The sequence below is a fragment of the Lupinus angustifolius genome, chromosome LG12 (genome assembly GCF_001865875.1).
Source record: "Lupinus angustifolius cultivar Tanjil chromosome LG12, LupAngTanjil_v1.0, whole genome shotgun sequence".
In the NCBI taxonomy this organism is placed as follows: domain Eukaryota; kingdom Viridiplantae; phylum Streptophyta; class Magnoliopsida; order Fabales; family Fabaceae; genus Lupinus; species Lupinus angustifolius.
The window spans coordinates 8025994-8048016 of record NC_032020.1 but is presented as its reverse complement, the minus strand read 5'-3'; the positions used below and the strand labels follow the sequence as shown (position 1 = coordinate 8048016).

At 35.8% G+C, this 22023-nt stretch overlaps 2 protein-coding genes across 2 annotated transcripts; both read right to left on the bottom strand.

Annotated features, from left to right (window-relative positions):
• LOC109361792 (aspartate carbamoyltransferase 3, chloroplastic-like) lies at positions 1928 to 5945 on the bottom strand. Its single transcript, XM_019607327.1, has 6 exons — positions 5859 to 5945; positions 4675 to 5204; positions 4458 to 4597; positions 2983 to 3156; positions 2423 to 2659; positions 1928 to 2320 (listed from the first exon to the last, which is right to left on the bottom strand). The coding sequence occupies exons 2-6, from the start codon at positions 5186 to 5188 to the stop codon at positions 2213 to 2215; spliced, it is 1173 nt and encodes a 390-aa protein (XP_019462872.1). The 5' UTR covers positions 5189 to 5204; positions 5859 to 5945; the 3' UTR covers positions 1928 to 2212.
• LOC109361857 lies at positions 20247 to 21506 on the bottom strand. The gene has a single exon (XM_019607389.1). It carries the CDS (start codon positions 21504 to 21506, stop codon positions 20247 to 20249), a length of 1260 nt encoding a protein of 419 aa, XP_019462934.1.

Here is a 22023-nt window from a genome sequence, read left to right as displayed (position 1 = left end):
GGTCATGGAAGATGATTTCTTTGAATTTCCATCTAAAGCTTTCTTTAATCCGCTTTGGATAAGAACGACCCTCATTTGGACTCACTAGATAGAAAAACTAATTTTGTCATTAAACTTCTCAATGTCAAATTTTGTAGACATTTTGAAATTCCCAATTGCGTAAGAGCTCTGATGCTACTTGTTAGGGATAGAGCGCAATGCAGAAGCATAGGATCATATCAATTGGGAACAAAAGAGAAGCGAGTAAAGATGTAAGAAAATAACACACATGATTTAGCGTGGAAAAATTCCCTCAGTGTGAGAGGTAAAAAAACCATGGACGCTCACAAGCAAAATTCCACTATGTAAGAAAGGAGAGTACACCAAATCCTCTTATAGTAATGAGGACAAAGAACAATATTCACCCACAAACACTCTCAAATGGAACAAGAATTCTCACTAAAATACACTTATTCAATAACAATAAGAGAGCTGAATTTTTCTCTCAAACCTCTCAAAGCCAAATAGAGAAAAACTCTCTATAAGTGATTTTGTTGAACTTGTGATGTGTTGAATGTTGTGTGATGTCGAAACCATTTCTTTTATAGGCAAAGCTTTAGGCATAAAATATTACTCCATGCATTCTTAATGAGGAAGGCTTTGAACATTGGCCTCCAAGTCTTGTAGGAGCTACTTTAGTCTTACAAAACTTAGCAAGCAAGGAGATAATTTTGGCCTAAAAAAGAAATAAGAATATGTGGATGAATTAGAGCCACATATTTAACAAGGTATCCACCCAAGGAGGTCCAAGACTGACAACTACCTAGTTCAACAAAGCCACCTAGGCTTCGATACTCTCCATCGCTGGCTATAACCTGAATCTAGTAAAACAACCCAAATATCAACAACCCATCATCTATACAATCTGAAGCTCTTTGACGAGAGCACCCATTGGTCATACTTAAGCAACTGAGATCCATTCATAGTGGGGGGCATTCTAACGGGCAATGGAATCAAACACCTCATTTGTCTCATGCATCCATTTTGGATTGGAACTGACGAGACTCATAGAGTTTCTTGGAGAAGCTCCTCACCGAGCGTGATCCTCACGTGAAAATGAGTCGTATACTCCCCCACCATAGCTAGGCACAGACACTCCTACCCTTGTTCGTCACAACCGAGAGGACTGTGGCGAAAACAAAGAAGGACCTCCACAGAGCTATTTTCACTATTGCCCCCCGCCAAAGGTTCTATCCTCACCATCTTAACAAAATAAAGGGGAGAAAATGGAAGGAGAAAAAGGATGTACCTTAAGTGTTCGACAATAGAAGCAAAATCAAAAAGTTTATGAAACAATGAATTCTTGGAGCAAAGTTATGGAAGGGAAAGATAAAGAAAAGGGGAAAGAGGGGTGAACCCTATTTATAAGGGCCATAGTAGAGAAGATGAGCCCAAAACGACAAATCAACTCCCCAAAATGGCCCATTAATGCATCTCAACCATCCAAACACCACTTGATTTTTTATTTGAATTTTGATGGGAACACAAAGACCTAAGCGACAAGTATTAATTGGCTAGCGAAGAGAAGCTCGCATACGCAAATCGCATAAAAATCAGCCAAATATTTGAAGATGAACCCCTTAAAATATAACCTTGAGCGGATCATGGCCGGATGGACTTATGATATGCCCAACTTAAGTCACCCAATAAGGTAATTCAGATCAACCGACCAAAATTGGTTCAAGTCTGCTATCGAGAATAGGTTCACCGAGGTTCCGACACCCTCCAAGGTTAGCTATAAGCGAGATCCGAAAAAACAACCTATATATCAACAATCCCTCCTCTATACAGAACAACTATGAAACTATATAGTTTCACAATCTACCCAAAAAGAAATAATAAAAATTATTAATTAGCTTATGTTGCTTTCTAAGTAAATCTCAAACCATAATAGTAAACAATAGTTTTCACCGTTCCAAATGCAGAGGTGGAGTAACAAGTAAGTGGATACAAATCTTACAGTGGATATCAAAAAGCAAAATTAGCAGTAAATTGTCAAAAAATGCAATGTAACTTTTCTTACAAATGTCTCATTGTAGCACCTATTATAAGATCAGAAAGCACAATGAAAACCAAAATGAGAAAGAAAACTTTAAAAAGCAAAGGACAAATAAAAAGCAAAAGAATTCATGATGTTGAGCATCTTCCATACATTTTGAAAATGAATCCAGGTTTACCACCCAACAAGCAAGAGCTTCAAAAGAGCCATCCGAATGTAAAGACCATTTTTCGCCTGCCTAAAATATGCAGCCCTTGAATCAGCATCAACATCCACAGTAATCTGCATGAAATCAGCATTAATTTTATGAATCAATTATGCAAAATCAATGTTTATGCTCCTAGTCTTAGAGGAGATGCTCTACAACATTTAATATATCCTTACTTCATCGAGTCTTGGAAGAGGGTGCATAACCACAGCATGACTCTGCATCACCTTGAGGACATCCTGATTCACAATATACTTGCCTCTAGCCTCTTCATAAAGCTCAACCCGTTCGCCGAATCTTTCCTTTTGGATACGAGTTTGATAAACCACATCACACTCCGAGGCCACTTCAATTAAATCAGCACTTTCTTCCCACGTCACTTCCTTTGATGTCAAATACTCTTTTATGTCATCCTATAAATAAATATGAATAATAATAGACTAAGTGTGTGATTTGTATCAATACAAATGGGAAAATTACAAAAGGCAATATATTTAGACTTGTATGTCCAAATACACTATTCTCCTCTGCCTATTTCAATTACTTCTTGGGAATGAAAGTGGAAAGTGGAGGCTGGAATATGGAATTGTATCTACTCTTATATGATAATCAACACATTTCATTTTATCTCTCCATTTTCTGCCTATCAATTTTCTTTCCTCATACCAACATGCTACCCACTCTTAAACTTATTATCTTGTCACGATGAGTCAACATCGGTATGTTTAGCAATTACCTTCATTTTTACCACTTCAGGAGCGACGAAATAAAATTTCACATCCTTGTACTTAGCAAGCAAGTAAGCCAATGAACGTACTGTCCTCCCATTTGCAAGGTCTCCAACAAGCCCAACTTTTATACCATCAAGCTTTCCGATCTCTCTTTCAATGGTATAGACGTCTAAAAGTGCCTGTGTAGAATTTGAAAAAGTAGTAGAGCATTGAAGTCACCTACTTACAGAAGTACTTCAATTACACAGTTTATCACAAAGAGAGATAAAGAGGGCCATTTCTAGCTATACAAAGATAAGAAGAAAAGATATAAAAAAATGAACACAGAACCTGCAGAAGCATAAACAAAAGGTAAAACACTTGTAGATGGAAGGTCCATATATTACATCCACTCCAAGATATTTCTTCAAGCTAACATATCAGTCTTCTGTATTAAAATGTCACATTACACTCACTTCCCTTGAGTTGTCATAATATGACCCAGTTTTCACTCAATATTACATCCGTATCCAACTGGCTAAGTTGGTTGTTAGCACCTCTAATTATGTTAATGGAAATACTTCCTTTACTTCTAAATCTAACATTGATTAGCTCAAACATTTGACCGGCCTCTAAAACAATGATAGATAGATGTTTACATGTGATCGGAGGCATCGTGCATTGCTGTCCCAACCTACATTATAGGTTGATGGTATTTTATTTTGGTTTCCATCATGCTTGATATGTTTTGAAGTTTGAAATTTCATCAAATTTAGGGTAGCCTTACATGATTACCTAAAGATGACCTGAAGGTAGAAAATGAGGGAACTTCTAATGCATTCTCTTAGAAAAGAAATGAAATTGTCTGTTGTGCTTTTTTATTTTTGAGCAAGGTTAGAGAAGGTGACTTTGGCCTTATCTCTGAGGTTTTTTACATTCCTTTGCTGCAAGTCACCGAGTGTTGTTTCTTTGTACATGGGTGGCTTCAATTGGAGGCAATGGAAGTGCTAACAAATGAGCTGGGGTCCATGCAAGTGGAGGAGGCTACACTCTTCCTATCAAAGAACAATTTTGATTTGTCAGCCTTCAAGGAAACTCTGCAGGTAGCTCATAATATTCTGTATGACGTGTTCACACTTCCTAAGGCATATCAGGATTTCTAGGACTTAGAATGCAAAGAAGTGAATGCCATTAGAGGATAAAAGAAGATCCAAAACTGTTTGCATTGGTGGTTCATTGGTAAATAAATATAGAAAATGAAAAGGCACTATTTTAATCTCAAATAGAATTGTCTATAAATTTCCTTCTTCCTTCAAATTCAAAGCTAGAAGGTGACCGCTACTATAATGAGAACCTTAGACCCGAACTCTATTTTTGACTCTAGGACATCATAAAAGAGTTCATCCACTAGAACAATCAATCCTATATATCTTTTTGACATTCTTGCCGGAAAAAAATACTTTGATTGCAATAGACTCTGCCATAGCAATTTCATGCATACCTGTGTGGGATGTTGTCCAGGACCATCCCCTGCATTGATTACTGGAATGCTGGCTGTAGCTGCTGCTCTTCTGGCAGCACCACTTTCAAAGTGCCGCATCACAATTATATCAGAATAACCCTCAACGGTTCTAATTGTATCTGCAGGAAAATCTCCATGAGAACCTTTTAGGAAAAAGTCCACAGCAAGCTTGAAAACAGCAATCAAGAGAATTCACCTTCAAGTGTCTCCCCTTTAGCTGCTGATGAAAATTCCCTCGCGTTTTCAGTTGTTAAAACCTCTCCTCCGAGTCTTTTCATGGCAGACTCAAATGAAAGTCTAGTTCTAGTTGAGGGTTCATAAAATAGAGTAGCCATAAGATATCCCTTTAAAAGTTGGCTACCAGGAGAATTCTTTTCAATATTCTCCATATCCCGTGCAACTTCGAAAATGGCATTGAGAGTGTCTCTATCAAACTGTTGAGCTTCGATAACATCATCGAGCTGAAATTTCATCCCAGCTGAAAAGGAATTTCTTCGATCACTCTTCAAAGCACGGCAAGGGATTCCAATTCTTTGACAGATGTTTTTCATTTGTTCCCCTTTCGATGACTTCTTTATACTTAAAAATCTGGTATTAGGACAGCATATTGATTTTGAATAGCTAGGTTCCATATCAGGGCATTTTGATATCTTTGGAGCAAGCACCTCCATATGCATTGAGCTGCCGAAAAGAGAAGATGAAGCTGCCATTGCAAATAAACCATCCCTAAATAAGCAAAGGCATCATAATTAGCTAAAAAATATTTTTGGTAAAACTCAAATTAATTATCCATAAATAGGCACAAAAATGTCAATTTAAACTTGTTTGCTTTATGTAATTTGTCATATGAAAATCTAGCAGAGGAGGAAAGATAATAAATGTCTGCAAAATAAACTAATCAAAGAAAGAACAACTCTAAACTTTTCTTTTAAAATATCAACAGTCAAATTACAATTAATCAAAATGAAAATGAGGGAAGAACTTTAATAAAACAAAAAAAAACTAATTCTGAAAACTATCAATCATATAGCCAATATCAAGAATTTTAAAACTGAACCATAATTCAAAAACAACAAAACTAAAATGGAAAACAATAAGGAGAATCCAATGCATCTTAGCACAACATGTACAAGAAGTATACATAAGATATATCAAAACCAAAATTCATATAAGAAATTCCAGAAACGCACACACATGTTGAGGACCCTTCATCAATGAAACAAAAAACAGTGTCCTAGGTAACTATAGATCAATGGAACACATAAAAACAAGTCTCTAGAAAAACACCCACATAAAAAAAAATCAAACTTTAAACCACTATGAACAAATTAAGATGGAAAATAATAAGTGTGTTAGAAGATAGACCCATTATTGATATACCTGTGATTCAGTGGCAGTGTAGTTAGGTAGCTATGAGGTAGAAGAAGTGGTGAAAGAGTGAAGTGAGAAAAAGTAGAATAGAGAAGAAAACGTTATTATGAGATGAAGCCAGAATAACCTTTTAGGTGGCGCTTACTACGTTGCTTTACATTATTATTAGCTTAATATGGAATGAAAATGGAAGAGTATCATTTACTATTATTATCCTTCATCCTTTCTTAAATAAAAACAAAATCCCACTTCATCAAGTAGTGTAACGCCAGCTGGACGTTCAATGTCGAATATTCCATTCATGTAAATAATACTTATTGGGAGTTACGAATCTTAAAAATCATAAATTCTTTATCAAAAAAGGGTAAAAAAAAAATACTTTCAGTACGGCTACAAAATAAAAACAAAATCAATATAAAAGCAAAATCAATACAAATGATTGAATGATAGATGGAACTAGAATATTGAAAAAATTCATGTATTTTTTGCATAAATATTAAACCCTATTTTTATATATAAAAAATAAAAATAAATAGGTTGGTAATAGAGGCAGTTATGAAACAAACTAGTTAATATTCGTTTGAAACTTGACTAATTATCTAACCTAATAAAGTTGGTTCACGAAAACCAAACAATTTAAATTTGAGCTAAAAATTAAGCTCATTAAATAAATATGCCCAATTTGAATCAAATATATTTCGACTAAGTTCATAAAATTAAGTTTTTTTATATATATAAAATTTGTAAAATTTTCAATACTTCTACATTCTAGTAAGGGAGGATCCAGTCTTGCATAAGATCTTAATTCCAATTAATAAGACGTATATTTAGCTTCTTAATATTATTAAAGTGCAGTGAATCATCTTTGATATCATTAGTTGTAGTAAATAAATATGTTTATATTCCTCTACTTGATTTGATTTTAGTTCTTAAAGTTAATCCTTAAATATTTAAAAATTTGTTTGTAATTTGTTTGATATATAAGTTAAGTGATGGTGTAACTAATAGATTTATACTAATTACCAAGATGATCAATTACAATATTTGTGTCATCATCAATGCTATAACTTAACTAACAATGGGTACGACATCAAAAGTTCTAAAATTTAAGAACAAAGACATAAAGAAAACCAGGAACTGAAAATAAAATGAATCCAACTTTTAAATCACAAACATATAATTAAACCAAGTTTACATACGAACGATGATGTTCTAGTAGTGTAAGACCTCACTGGATCTCCAAAATCTATAATCCGATTTCTTGAGAACAACACTTGTTGAGAGATGTAGCCATGAACTCCAAATGGATTAATTCCTTACCCAAAATGATGAGAGGATACTCATGTAATACTAAAAAACAAAGTTTACATGATGCAATGTATATTATATTTGATGCTTCATTCACCTTTCATCACATTGACGTTCATCTCTCTTCCATTTTATCGAATAATCTTATCACACTGACGTCCATCTTTCACTTTTTATAAAATTGGAAGTAAACATGATTATAAATTAAGCCCTAGATGTAATACCTAACCAAAACTTTTTTAAAGGGCCAATACTACTCAAAATCATCCAGATCTATGCAAATGTTTCAAAAAAGCCTCTCCGAGTCTGGCTCATGAAGAGAGCAGTGCATATGTATGATTATGACACATGGCAATAAAAAATTCAATAGTTCATATTTTTACTTTTTTATAAATTAATAATTTTAAAAAATTGTCCCTTTCACATTCTGAGTACTGGAAAATCCAGTACTGGAGATGAATCCTGTTCCTCCCGAATTAGGTATTAATCATGATCGAGACGAACAATTCCCTATATTTTGTAATATTGTGTGGTTTCCAAGAATCTCCATAATGATATTGTAACTTGATCCTAATGGGAACTATATAACCATATTTTCCTTTAATTTCCCACAACTCTGATAAATGTGGCATAACTACAACTACAATTTAAGATATTTATGATTAGGACCTAGTATACTTAAATTATTTGAGAATTTCCCTCTTGTTGCTACTCTTGGTGACCTTAAAAAACCATGAACTAGCATGTCAGTCATATAATGCCAACGTAGATTAATTAAAGGTATTGAAAATAATTTACAAAATAATCTATACTATATAAAGCCAATTTTTTTTAACATCATGGTATAAATTTTTAATTCCAATTTAATTCCAATTTAATTCCAATTTAGCCCTTACTCTATACAGTAACATCCTCTATCCAAAACTATTAAATTGCTTCTCTCGCCTTCTCTCATTCTAATCCCTTTTCTCCTTCTATTCTCCACAATCAACTCCCTCTTCTTTCAAGTTGTGATGCAAAAATGAAACTTTATAAAAAAATAAAGAGACCCAATAACCTAATAATGCAAATGACTGAAATGAGTTATCTCTTAGAGGAGCTTCGTTGTCTCTAACACTGCAGCTAGCATCGGCGCAGAGGGCAGTGAGTTGAGGAGTGAGTTTTTGATCGGAGTCGGCGCTAGAAATGGCGAGATAACAAGAGAGACCCATTTGTATTATCAGGTTATCTCAGGTTGTTGTGCCTCATTCTACATTGTAATATTATTGTTTTCTCCTATCTTATCATCTTCTCCTATTATTCTTTTATATTATACTTACTTCTTCTCTTAGTTTCCTCTTTCTTATCTTTAATTTCTATTTTATTTTGATATAGTTTATAAAACATTGTGCACAAAACATGTTCGACGAAATACTTCATCCATTGTGTGCAAAATTACAGTCATGCATATGAGAGGTACGCATATTTTCTTTTCGCATTCTGGTGTGGTTATCGGTTGTACCTTGACTAGTGATTGTTCCACCGTGTCATTTTTGTCCGACCCATAAAAATCTAAAGCTAATTTTTTAGTATTAGAAATTTTACTAAAATAAAATAAATATATTTATATTTAATTATTATTTTTAAAATTATTAAATTAAATATTAAAAAAGAAGTTGGAAACACGGAAACTGGTTATGTAACCAGTCTTTGTTAGTGGAAGGCAGTTTCCACATTTGTAGGAGAAATGAGTGTCAGATTTTTATCCCTGAAGTAGTGGTTAAAACAGAGAAAATAAGGGGAGGCACAAGGAAAAGGGTAGAGAGAAAAAACACAGAAAAAGTATAGGAGGAGGGGGAGGAAGAGTCCCTCTCCTCCAAATTTTTTTTTTTTCATTTCCTCATTTTATACACATCCGCAGTACCATTTGAGAAGAGTGCCCAGAACATGAAAGAGTAAAAGGTTCAAACATGACACACCAAAACCTCATTGTCATAACTCTATACCAACCCTCTTATGCATATCTAGCCTCTTCTACTACCTCCCCTTCCATCTCTCAAATAAAAAAGGAAACCACCACTTTCTTATAATTACTATCTCCCCCTCCGTCTGTCAAGTACAAAAGAAATCCACCACACCATCTTCTAATGATGATAATCATCATCTTAAGAATCAACTCAATCAAGACCAAGATGGATCATCAACTCTCCTTATTGATCATCATGTAAACACTAGGCTTTAGTTAACGTATGCAAGTGATGGAATATCAAGACCAACTAATATTGAAAATCATCAAACCGAGATGGTCACACTTGGATTTGAATTACGATGAGTAAAAGAAAAGAATCACGTGTTGAAAACTACACTGGAGTCAGATGGTGTTCATGCAATATCTTCTCCACTCAAGACTACCCCAGTGCTGCTATTGCACGTTATGGTGTTGCTGTCTTTGCATGAAAAGGTGAGACCCTATAGGAGTATGGTAGGGACGTTTTTGAGAGAGAGTGGCATTTTGCTTGGTGTTGTCCCTCGAATTGTGGGCTCCTAACTAAACATAGTACAAGTTTTCCTTTTCACTACTATGGGCTCATGGCACTGAACACTTAGATATGGATATGAATTTTCACCAAAGTCCCAACTCAAAAATGAACACAATGGCACAACTACTTGCCCCATAACAACTCTTCTTTGATGCAATACCAAATTTTCAAGTTCAACAACTTCGAGAAGATAATATTATCATGCCATATGGTGCATGTAATTGGAGAATATGTTCAATACTTGTAGGCTCAAGTTCAAATGCTTGAACTTATGGACACACTTGAGACCAAGATAGGTTGATGACCATCCATACTTTATGGAATATTATCTAACTTCAACATGAAGAGGTGGACATATGGCTAATAATGCTACTGTTGAAAGGGTATGAAGTGCTGGAAAGAAATTTGCAACATTACCATTGTATGGGCTTTCTTCATATAATGCAGGTATACGTTTTTAATCCATTCTTATCACTTTACTTTTGTTTGATCTATTTTACATGTAATAAATAGGATTAATAAATGATTCTTTAATTGAATAAAATGTTTTATGGGGATTTGATAATGAGGTTATGACTTGTGTCACATTTTCCTTCCCCTTCGAGTTGAGAATCGGTCACGATCACTTGTACCGTCTCCGTTATCTATCAAAGTGAGAAGAGAACAATTAATATTGACTATTCGTTTAATAATTCCACTTCAATTAAACTCAAACACATTTCTAAGTTTTATGTTAAAAATAGTAATAAAATAAAGGTTTTAATTATTTTGGTATTCAATAGCGAGGTTACAACTCGCATTGCATCTTTCTCCTCGCTTCAAACCGAGAACTGATCGTGGTCACTTGTACTGCTTCTGCTATGTATTGAAATGAGAAGAAAGTAACCCGTCAATGTTGACTCTTCGACTATTACTCCCACTTCGTTTAAACTCAAATAATTTCTAACCATTTTTAAAATCCACCCAAGTTGTCAATTTTTTAAAACCAGAACTACGTAGTATTGATTTCCTTAATTTGAGTTTACCATGTTTAACTGCAAAAGACGTGGGCCGAAAATCGGGGCGCGACACACCCTTTCGCCTATTGGTCGTTGACTTAGTGATTACATAATCAAATGTTTGTGAAAAGTTCCAATTGAATGTAGTACTCCATGTTCTTTTACTATTTTTTTTTCTTTTCTTCACCAAACTGTTTCATGTTCATCTTATACTATATGGGTTTACTTCGTTTTATATCTTTGCCCAACATGTCATTATGTAGGATAAAATAGTTGATGCTTTACAAAAGATGTTGTATAAAGTTGAGATTGGAGGTAAGCTATGTGCAAGTTGATGTTGTATATTCATAACTACTGTCACATGTGCTCCTCTCTTTCAATTTTTTGTCATTCAATCTTTCAACAAGTTTTTTGAGATATATTGAGAAATATGAGGTACGCACTATGTATTGTATTCAAATATATTATCCCTCATGTGTTTATAATTAGCTTACCTTCTATTAAGTTTCATGCCTACACACTTTTATCATATTTTCCTCCTTGCTTACGTTTTGTGCAAAGATGCCAAAGTGAAGAGAGTTTGTGTTTATGCTTTAGATTTTTTTAGAAGGTTATTGTCAACCTTTTTTTAACATATCCTTAAATTTATATGTTTATCATAATTTTCCTCCTTGCTTCCATTATGTTCGATAAAATGCCAAATATACACTAAGAGAATGTGTTTATGTTTTACATCTTATTAAGAAGGTTACTGTCAAGCTTTCTTTAACATATCTTTAAATTTTTATGTTTGCTGAAATTTAATGTAATTTATAATTTTTAGTTTTATAATTGTTGAAACATGCATCCTAACATAAAATAATTGTTAGTTTTATAATGTGTTTACGCTTCATAAAACATGGACATACAAATAGATGAAACCAAAATTTCAGCATTGGTAAAATGTAGAATACTGTAGAATCTAAGCCACTTAAAGGAAGAAGTGCCTAAACCTAAGACTTATATCTTGACATTTACCATATGCCTCCTAATAATAGTTTGAGAGGGGATGTTGACTTAGATTCTACAGAATTTGTCAATAATATTGTTAGTAGTTTTGGTACGGCAATTGAACTGTATTATTCAATTAACAAAATCTAGTAAATACCGGGATATCATCCTCAAAGACTAGAGTGAATTTATACTAACTCTTAAAGAATTAGATTGAATAAATATTTACAAGATTTAAGATTTTGATATTCGTTTGGTTTTTGAATAAAGTTGTAAAAATATAAAAGTTAAGCTATGAAATTAAATGAGTTGAGATTGAAGTTGATCTTTCTTCCCCCTTGCAATCATTAGATTCAATTTTGCGTAACTTGTGAAATTACAGATTTTGAAGCACATTTTCTTTGAATCATTTGTATCAATTCCTTGAGTACAAAATCCTTAGATAATTACTCAAATATCAATTCCTTGGATATTTAACCAATTATTTAGCCTTAAGTTTAATGTAAAAGCAATTCATACATCATTGTCCATTCCTAGAGCAATGATGTATCAAGGAAGATAAATCAGATTCGATACCAAGTTCAACTTCACAGTTAAAATTTGATCTAAGATCAAGAATTCGGTAGCAAAATAAATTCAAGCATTAAACGCGGGATATACTTCCCAAAATCAAATAAATGAATACATTAAAGAATTGAATCTATGAGTACAAAAGTTATAAGATTACATTTTCAATCCCAACACTGAAGAATTAGTCACTCATCCTTGCCATTACAACACTCTTTTAATGAGAAATTACAAGAAATTATGGATCTACAGTCGTTCCCACAACTTCTCTCCTCCTCTTCAGTGTTTCTCTCTCTAAAAACCATGTGAAAAAGCTTGGAAAATGGTTGGATAACTCCTTTTTCTTTTCATAATAGCCTATATATGTTCCAGACTTCTGGTCTCTCGCTCAAGCTAGAGATTCTCGCTTGAGCGAGAGAGATGACCACTTTCAAACATGAACACATCGCTTAGGCGAGGACTAGGCAGGGAATCAGGCTCTTTTCCTTCATTTGTCGCTTGAGTGGCAGTCCCTCGCTTGGGCGACGGACACGTAGTGATTTATGCCTTTTTTCCTTGAATTGTCGCTTGGGTGACAGTCCCTCGCTTGGGCTATGATCATTCATTCTTTCTGCTTGGTTGAAGCTGTGGCTTAGGCGAGGGGTGTAGTATTCAAAAACCTCAAACTTCTCCTTTTTCTCCTCTTTTTGCATGCCTCTTATTCTGTAATTGACATAAACACATGTAAGTTCCTAAATAAGACAAAATTAGACTAAGTTCTTGGGAGTTGTATATAATTTGCATCAGGATTACACACTAAGTATCCTAAAATCATATACTTTTCATTTATAAAATGGCACTTAGCAAACTCCCCCAACCTAGAATATTGTTTGTCCTTAAGCAAAGTAATAAGGCTCATTTCAACTTAGAGGATTTGGATTTTCAAAAAAATTTCATCCAATCATGACAACATCTAAAATCATTCAATTGATTTTCACAGAGACATGTTTCATTATCAGTCATAGTGATCTAAGTTCCAACTGGTACAAAATATACATGTAGTTCAATTTCAAACAGAATAGCAAGAATAACTACTCAATCCAGTCAAAGGAACTCTCTCATGCTTATAGGTTAAGTGTTTCACTCACTTCATTGCTGAATCCAAATAATTTGACTTTGCCTTTCATTTCAGTCAAACCATGTACACAAGTTCAACCATGGATCTCAAGGACTTAACATAGGGTTGTAATGAGGTCTGAGTATAAAGATAATTGGTTTTTCTAGGATACAAAGATGAAGGTAGATTATTAGTGTATACTTACCTTTCCTTCTTTTGTTCACTTTGAGGTTCATTTCCCAATTTTCTGTACTACTCATTCTTTGCTCTCAACCATTTTGGTTCTCCTTCTTCAGTTGGCTATTTTCTTTTGAGTCTTCACTTTTTAGCATGATTCATGTTTCATTTGATTTTCTTTCCAATTCATTTCCTCATGCTTACCATTAATACATGATTGAAGAAGGAGCCTTTTTGATTCGATTCCCAACTCAGAGACACAAACTCATTTCCATTGCCCAACATAATAGTTAAAAACCATATGCGCTAATGATCTTTCTCTATAGGTTTGGGGATTGATGTATTTTATTGTGGCTTGGGTGCATGATTTAAAAAAAAATCTGTTCAAGGGGGCTACAAGAATTGGGTTCATGATTCATACGGGTTGGCTTTCTGACTATAACTTATCTATCCTAGACTAGGCCTTAGTCATCTTCATGTTATTCTATGCTTAATGGCAACCAAAAATCAGGCAAATTTAACTGATGTAATCCAGCAAAGACACTCATATGTGTTTGGGTGCACTCTCTCACCAAGTTGTAGGCCCTATTCATTTGATTAAACGACTCATTATTCAACCTACTCAGTCTGTGTGATTCAACATTCACATTGTAAAAGTAGTTAAACTCATAACCCTAATCATTTTCAATCACAAGTTTGCCTTTTTTTTCCCTTCAAGCATGAAGACACAATTGGACTAAAACAGACACAACTTCATTTTAAACCAGACACAACTTCATTGGACTAAAACAATCTTACTGAACTTGATACAAACAAGACTAACACAACAACACATTATACATTACAACTAAACATACAACTTAAACTTACAACCTATATTGCGAAACATAAAACATAAACATAATTAAAGTAGAAGAACCAATTTGTTGTGTTTTCCAGAAATGCTCATTAAAGCATATAATCTTCTTCATCTTCAGTATCATCAACATTATCCTCAGAAGCTCCAGAAGTGCCAGCCTCCTAAGGAAAGGTAGGCTTGACCCCAGGCCATGGAAACCTTTCAGTAAAGTCTTCCGGGCTCATCCAGAAGTGGTTGCCTAGATACTGAACCTGAGATGCATCATAGAGGTCTTGCTACTAATGCATCTGCCCTTGGCGCAAAATGTCATTTTGTAGTTCAACATGCTCCAGGTGAAGTGTGAGCCTTTAAAAGCGCTGCTGCCAGGTGAGATCCTGGGGTGGTTCATGTTGCTGCATTGGTTCTTGTTGGGGCTGGGGTGGTGGTTGTTGTTGTGTTGACCCTTGACCCTGTTGCTAGTCAGACTCCTCCTTACAATTATGCAGGATGTACTGCTTGGTGATAAGTGGTTTGATCTTTTCAGTCCTGTGGACTTCGACTCCTTTCTGAGCACATAGTTCCATGATCAACGAAGGGAAATCCATTGTACCCTTCTTACTAGACTTCACAACAATTTTATAAATCACCTCCACCATAATCTCAACCGCGTCAATGTGCAAGCCCTCCAAGATGCTGTAAACGAGGTATCAATCAAGCAGGGGAAGAGATGAGACATGGCTGTTGGGAATAATATTATGCAGTAGGAAGATCATCCATATCTGGGCCAAGGTGGTCATGTGTTTCCGGTAGATGCGCAGCGGTTGCCCATCACTGTTAGTTGTTAGATATTTATGGAACGACAAGTGCACTATATCTTCCAAGTAATAAAGTCCGACAAAATACCAGGATATCGTCCTCAAGGAGCAGAGTGGATTTACACTAATTCCTACAACAATGAATTGAGTATATATTTACAAGAGTTGGTTTGTGAAAATTTGTAATTAATTTTGGAAATTCATAAATCGAACAAAAAAGATTTAAAATAAGTTGGGATCGAAATGCATCATTCTGTCCCATTGACATCCATGGATTCAATTCCAAGTAACTTGTGAAGTTACTGATTCAGATGCACATTTTCTTCAAATCATTCACATCAATTCCTTGAGTGTAAAATGCTTAGATAATCACACAAATACGAATTCCTTGGATATTTGACCGATTAACTACCATTAAGTTCTATGTATAAGCAATTCATGTATCATTGTCCATTCCTAGTGCAATGATGTATGAAGGAAGATGATCCAGATTTGGTATAAAGTTTAACTTTCCAATTAAACTTGGACCCAAGAACAAGAAATTAGTAGCAAAGTAAATTCATGCATTAAGAACGGGATAAACTTCCCATAATCAGGAGTACAAATGTTAGAAGATTACATTTTGAAACCTACAACGAGAACTATTCACTCATCCTCGCCATTACAATGCTAGAATCATGACATTATATAATGAAAATCGAAGTAGAATCGTCCCCACAAATTCTATCATAATCTCCATTGTGTTTCTCTCAATTTTCTCCCAAGAATGCTTTAGAAAGTGCTTGATATCTCCACCCTGCTATCCGGAACTGCCTATGTCAGGTTCCAACTGCTAGTCTCTCGCTCAAGCTAGGGATTCTTGCTTGAGCGAGAGAAAATGTCATTCCCACGCTTGAACATCTCGCTTGGGCGAGGGAGAAACATAACCTAGATGAATTTTGACCCCCAATTGTCGCTTGAGAAAAAATCCCTCGCTTGGGCGAGGGACATCAATATTTTATGATGATTTTCTTCTAAATTATGGCTTGGGCGACCATTCCCCCGCTTGGGCGAGGCTTGTACTGTTCAGAAACTTCATTCTTCTCCTTTTTTCTCCTTTGTTCATCATTTTCTAACATGCAACAATACAACACAATTAAGTTCCTAAGAAATACAAGATTAACTAAGTTATCGGGAATTGTACATAATTACAACATAAATATGCACCAAGTGCCCCAAAAGTCATATACATAAACATGCAACGAAGGAAGTAGTTTCAAATCCACCTTTGGAGCCTCAAATGTCTTCTCTTTACCCAGCTCCTCAATGCGATTCTGATCAGATGTAACCTTGTAGGGTGCATTATCCTCCTCCATACTGCTTCCTTCTAGGTCTCCCCTCAATACCTTATGCAAGGGACTATTCCTATTCAAGTGAAAGCCATTGAGCATGAATACGTCCTCAATGACATCTACCCGAAAGCAGTGTTATTTGTTCCTCGGGTGCTGCATAACTTCAAAAACATTAAAATTGGCCTCTTTGTCTTGCACTCTTACCTTCAACTTTCCATCATCAACATCAATAATAACCCGGGCAGTCTTCATGAAGGGTCTTCCCAAAATAAGAGGAACCTCCTTATCATCCTTAATATCCATGTAGACAAAATCCACAAGAAAAACTAACCCATCCACCTTTACCAAAACATCCTCCACAACTCCATAAGGATACTTAACAGATCTATCAACAAGTTGCAAGGTCATCCTGGTAGGCTTGATTTCCAAATCCCCAATCATCTTCGGCATAGAAAGGGGCATCAAATTAATGCTGACACCCAGATCAAGTAGTGCCTTTCCCATAGATAGTTCACCAATAGTGACCAGAATAGTAAAGCTGCCCGAATCTTTAGTCTTTCCAGGCAAAGACTTCTGAATGATAGCACTGCACCCAACTTCTAAGGTTACTGTCTCTTCTGAAAACTTTTTTTTTCTTTGTCAACAAGTCCTTCATAAATTTGGCATGGATAGTCATTTGTTTCACCGCCTCCATGAAAGAAATGTTGATATGGAGGTTCTTGAATAAATCCAAGAACATAGCATATTGTCGCTCCTTGTCTTTCTTGGAAGGTCTTTTTGGATAAGGGAGACCCTTCAGCTGAGGTAGATCACCCTTCTTCTTGTCACTGTTCTCCCTTATATCATCCTCTTTAGTAGCAACTGCTTCCTCATCTTGTACCACATCATCGTTTTGTGTCTCTCTGATTACCTTCTCTGATTTCCCAGCTTCAGTTTCTCTCAGAACCTCTTCCTCAACCACTAAGTTCTCACCAATACCTTTACTAATGAACTTAGCACTTCTAGTAGTGATATATTTGTAGTGTTCTTTCGGATTGGTTTGAGTGTTGGCGGATGTTAAGTGCGAAATTAGTAATGAAATGTATATGACTTTTGGGTCACTTAATTGTGAACAATTCCCGATAACTTAGTTAATCTTGTATTACTTAGGAATTTAATTGTGTTGTGTTGTTCCATGTTAGGAAATGATGAACAAAGGAGAAAAAAAGGAGAAGAATGAAGTTTCTGAACAGTACAAGTATCACTTAAGTGAGAGAATGGTCGCCCAAGTCATAATTCATAAGAAAATCATCAGAAATACTATTGTGCCTCGCCCAAGTGAGGGACTATCGCTCATGCGACAATTGAGGGCCAAAATTCCTCTAGGTTATGTTTCTCCTTCGCCCAAGCGAGGGAGCCTCGCCCAAGCGTGGGAATGGCATTTTCTCAAGCTCAAGTGAGAGACTAGAAGTTAGAACCTGATATAGGCAGTTCCAGACATTCTTGGGAGTTATCAAGCACTTTATGAAGTCATGGGAATGATTCTACTTCGATTTTCCTTGTACAATCTCATGATTCTAGCATTGTAATGGCGAGGATGAGTGAATAGTTCTCGTTGTGGGTTTCAAAATGTAATCTTCTAACCTTTTTACTCCTGGATTCGATTCTATTGTCATTGTTATTTTATTTTGGGAAGTTTATCCCGTTCTTAATGCATAGATTTACTTTGCTACTAATTTCTTATTCTTGGGTTCAAGTTTAATTGGAAAGTTAAACTTGATACCGAATCTGAATCATCTTCCTTCATACATCATTGCTCTAGAAATGAACAATGATGCATGAATTGCTTTTACATAGAACTTAATGCTAGTTAATCGGTCAAATATCCAAGGAATCAGTGTTTGAGTGATTATCCCCAATCTCTCGCTCAAGCTAGGGATTCTCGCTTGAGCGAGAGAAAATGTCATTCCCACGCTTGAACATCTCGCTTGGGCGAGGGAGAAACAAAACCCAGATGAATTTTGACCCCCAATTGTCGCTTGAGCGATAGTCCCTCGCTTGGGTGGGGGACATCAATATTTTCTGATGATTTTCTTCTAAATTATGGCTTGGGCGACCATTCCCTCGCTTGAGCAAGGCTTATACTGTTCAGAAACTTCATTCTTCTCCTTTTTTCTCTTTTGTTCATCATTTTATAACATGCAACGATAGAACACAATTAAGTTCCTAAGAAATACAAGATTAACTAAGTTATCGGAAATTGTGCACAATTACAACATAAATATGCTCCAAGTGCCCCAAAAGTCATATACATTTCATTAATAATTTGACACTTAACATTAGTGCTATATGACCTCCCAAGGGTGCAGAGGAGAGCAGTTGTGGTACGATTCTAGAAGCCATCATGGGTATAGGAGCGGGTCTCCTATAATATCTTGTGATAATCATCCAGGGTACTCTATCGCTTCTCATAAGGGTTTTTCAACACAAAATGGATAGTATCCATGTCATATCTGATCGTCTTGCCCCGGACCCATGACTTGTACTCGAATACTTATCCTCCCTCCTCTGAAGGGTAGGCGTTTACATAGAATTCCCGAACCACCTCCTGATCAAACTTCTCATTCGGAGAAGCTAATGTCCACCATTTCAACTTAACTCGAGGTGCAGTGAACGTCGGAAACTCGTTCATTTGCAGCTACACCCTTCTCTCTAGTACAAAGACCTAGTTGAGGAGGATGAAATACCGCTCCTCTCTTTCTTTCAATGTGAACTTTGTCCGGTCAAAGTACAGTGGAGGCTGAGAGCCCGATGCTCCTCTCAGCCACTTCGGAGGAGGGGGATTCTTCTTGGCCACAGTCTTTTTCCTCCTGCATCACAACAAAACCAGTCAAATCAATCAGTAAATAAACCACATTTCCATTCACACAACAATGTCATTATACTAACCATAACCAAATTGAAGCACATGAGTGCCAAGTTCATGAAGTAAACTTGGATTTCCCATTTAGAAACCCTGGGTTCCTTAGTGGTAACACTCATGACTTTACAATAACATCATAATGATTAAGCAATAAGATAATGTAGCACATAAAACATCCTAATCTAACCTAAATGTGCCTAAATCAAGTGGGAGTTTTCACAATGCACAAATAGGAAGAGATTTGAACAAACCCAGTGAAGTGAAGAGCTTAGGAGCCCAAATGTACTTACAATTATTGGCTCATGATGCAAATGTCGAGTGTGTGCACGAGTTTGGTGAAGAAACAAGCTTGAGAGCTCTTGGGAATGGTTTTTCGTTTTCTCGACTCATTTTTTGAAAGGGGAAATGAAGGGTTGGGGCTCTTATCCTGTTTTTTAAAAACATACTCGTGCTCTCTCGCTTGGGCGAGAGCTGAGTAGTGAGTTGTGCGCCTTTGGCCGCTTAAGCGAGACAAGCTCGCCTGGGCGAGAATCTCAGGGTTTTGGACTTGTTTCTATCGCTTGAGTGAGGTGCTCTCTCCTGGGCGAGAATGAGGCAACAAGGTTGGCCCAAAATTGGCCATTTTGTTGCTTGAGCGAAAAATACCCATTAAAATCCTAGAAAAATAACTTATGCACATATTTTTTTTTGTTTTTCACTCACTCTCACGCACATTATGCACATCAAGCTATATTCATTGATTTATATACAACACAAAACAACACGAGATACAAAACTAAAGCAAAACAAAAACATAAAAGTTGGATTGCCTTCTATGTAGCGCTTGTTTAACGTCATTAGCTCGACGCCTATTCTTTTAAGCATTTTGCAAGTTGATGATTGTGGTGAGCTGCTCGACGTCACCACCTAAGTAGGGTTTCAAACATTGGCCATTGACTATCCATCTTCTTTGAGATGTTGGATCTTGCAAATCTGTCGCTCCATTATTTGTATTCATGACTTCAATCAATCTTTGTTCTTCCCTAGGTGATAAAGTGCTGCTGATCACAACCAATTCATTTCCTCCATCCTCTATAAATGCATACTTCAAATGTGAAGGCATCATTTTCAGTTCCAATTTCTGAGTTTCAATTTTATGAATTTTGGTTAGCTCCTTAGCTTGGACCTGTTGAGAGGAAACCTCTAAATATGCACCTAGCTTTGCTACACACTTCTCAATGCTCTTATTATCTTCTGCATTTATGAAACCTTTAGGTGCACCCATCAAAGCTTTCTCTAAAGGACTGCTTTTGTGTAGATGTGTGTCATTCATGTATAGTTTTTCACTGACATCTATTCTGAAACAACGTTGCTTGTCTTTCGGAGGATGTATGACTTCAAACACGTTGAAGTTCACTTCATCATCTTGTCCCCTGACTTTCAGCTTGCCCTCATCAACATCAATATTCACCATGGCAGTTTTTATGAAAAGTATCCCCAATATAAGAGGAACTTCAACATCCTCTTCAATATCCATTATCACAAAATCGATTGGGAATACTAACTTGTCCACCTTAACCAGGACATCTTCTGTAACCCAATAATGAAATTTCATTGATCTATCTACAACTTGCAGAGTCGTCCTTGTGGGTTTGATTTCCAAATCTCCAATCCTCTTCAACATAGACAAAGGCATGAGATTAATGCTGACACCCAAATCCCATAGTGCCTTCCCTACAGATAATTCTCCAATAGTGACTGGTATTGTGAAGCTTCCCAAATCCTTAGTCTTTTCAGATAAAGACTTCTGAATTATTGTACTACAACCAGCTTCAAGTGTCACTGTCTCCTTAGAAAACTTCCTCTTCCTTGTCAATAGATCCTTCATGAACTTGGCATAAGTAGACATTTGTTTCATAACCTCCATGAAAGGTATATTGATATGAAGGTTCTTGAATATATCCATGAACATTGTATATTGTCTCTCTTTGTCTTTCTTGGAAGGATTCTTGGGATAAGGAAGACTTTTTAGTTGTGGAAGTTCCTTCTTTTTCTTCTCACCCGCTCTTTTTTTTCTGCTCTTTGTTCCTTTCTCTTTGTTCTCTTCTTCACTCTCTACATTCTCCTTATTTGACATCGCTTCAAACTCACTTTTTTCTCCCTTAATCCCTTTTTCTATCAACACTTCCTCATATATTATCAAATTCTCACCAACATCCTTGCCAATCACCTTCCCACTCCTGGTAGTAATGGCTTTGCAATATTCCTTGGGATTAGTCTGAGTGTTGGCTGAAAACTATTGGTGGTCTGAATGCTGCCATGCCATTTGTTTTTCCAACTGACCCACTTGTGTTTCCAGATTCCTGATAGATGCTTCAGTATTTTTCTGGTTTGTGATTGACACTTGCATGAATTTTCCAAAGTATCCTCCAATTTGGTTAGCCTTTCATGCATTAGCGGATGTTGATCATGTAACGCCCCGAAAAATACTCTTTATTTATTACGCGAAAAAGTGAGTAATTTTTTTTTAAATTGGTGATATAAAATTGTTTCCTTTTAAAAACCTTTCTTTTCCGAGACACCAGTTTAAGTAACATATAATGCGGAAATCAAAACTGGTTACCTAATGGTAACTGAAATGATTCAACATTTCC

Excerpts from the sequence above, each read along its gene's own strand:
- LOC109361792 (XM_019607327.1), bottom strand. The coding sequence starts at position 5,188 with ATGGCAGCTTCATCTTCTCTTTTCGGCAGCTCAATGCATATGGAGGTG. Across the intron at positions 2,660-2,982 it reads CTGAAGTGGTAAAAATGAAG|GATGACATAAAAGAGTATTT; the intron begins GTAATTGCTAAA and ends ATTTATTTATAG. Across the intron at positions 2,321-2,422 it reads CTCTTCCAAGACTCGATGAA|ATTACTGTGGATGTTGATGC; the intron begins GTAAGGATATAT and ends GATTTCATGCAG.
- LOC109361857 (XM_019607389.1), bottom strand. The coding sequence starts at position 21,506 with ATGTCAAATAAGGAGAATGTAGAGAGTGAAGAAGAGAACAAAGAGAAA.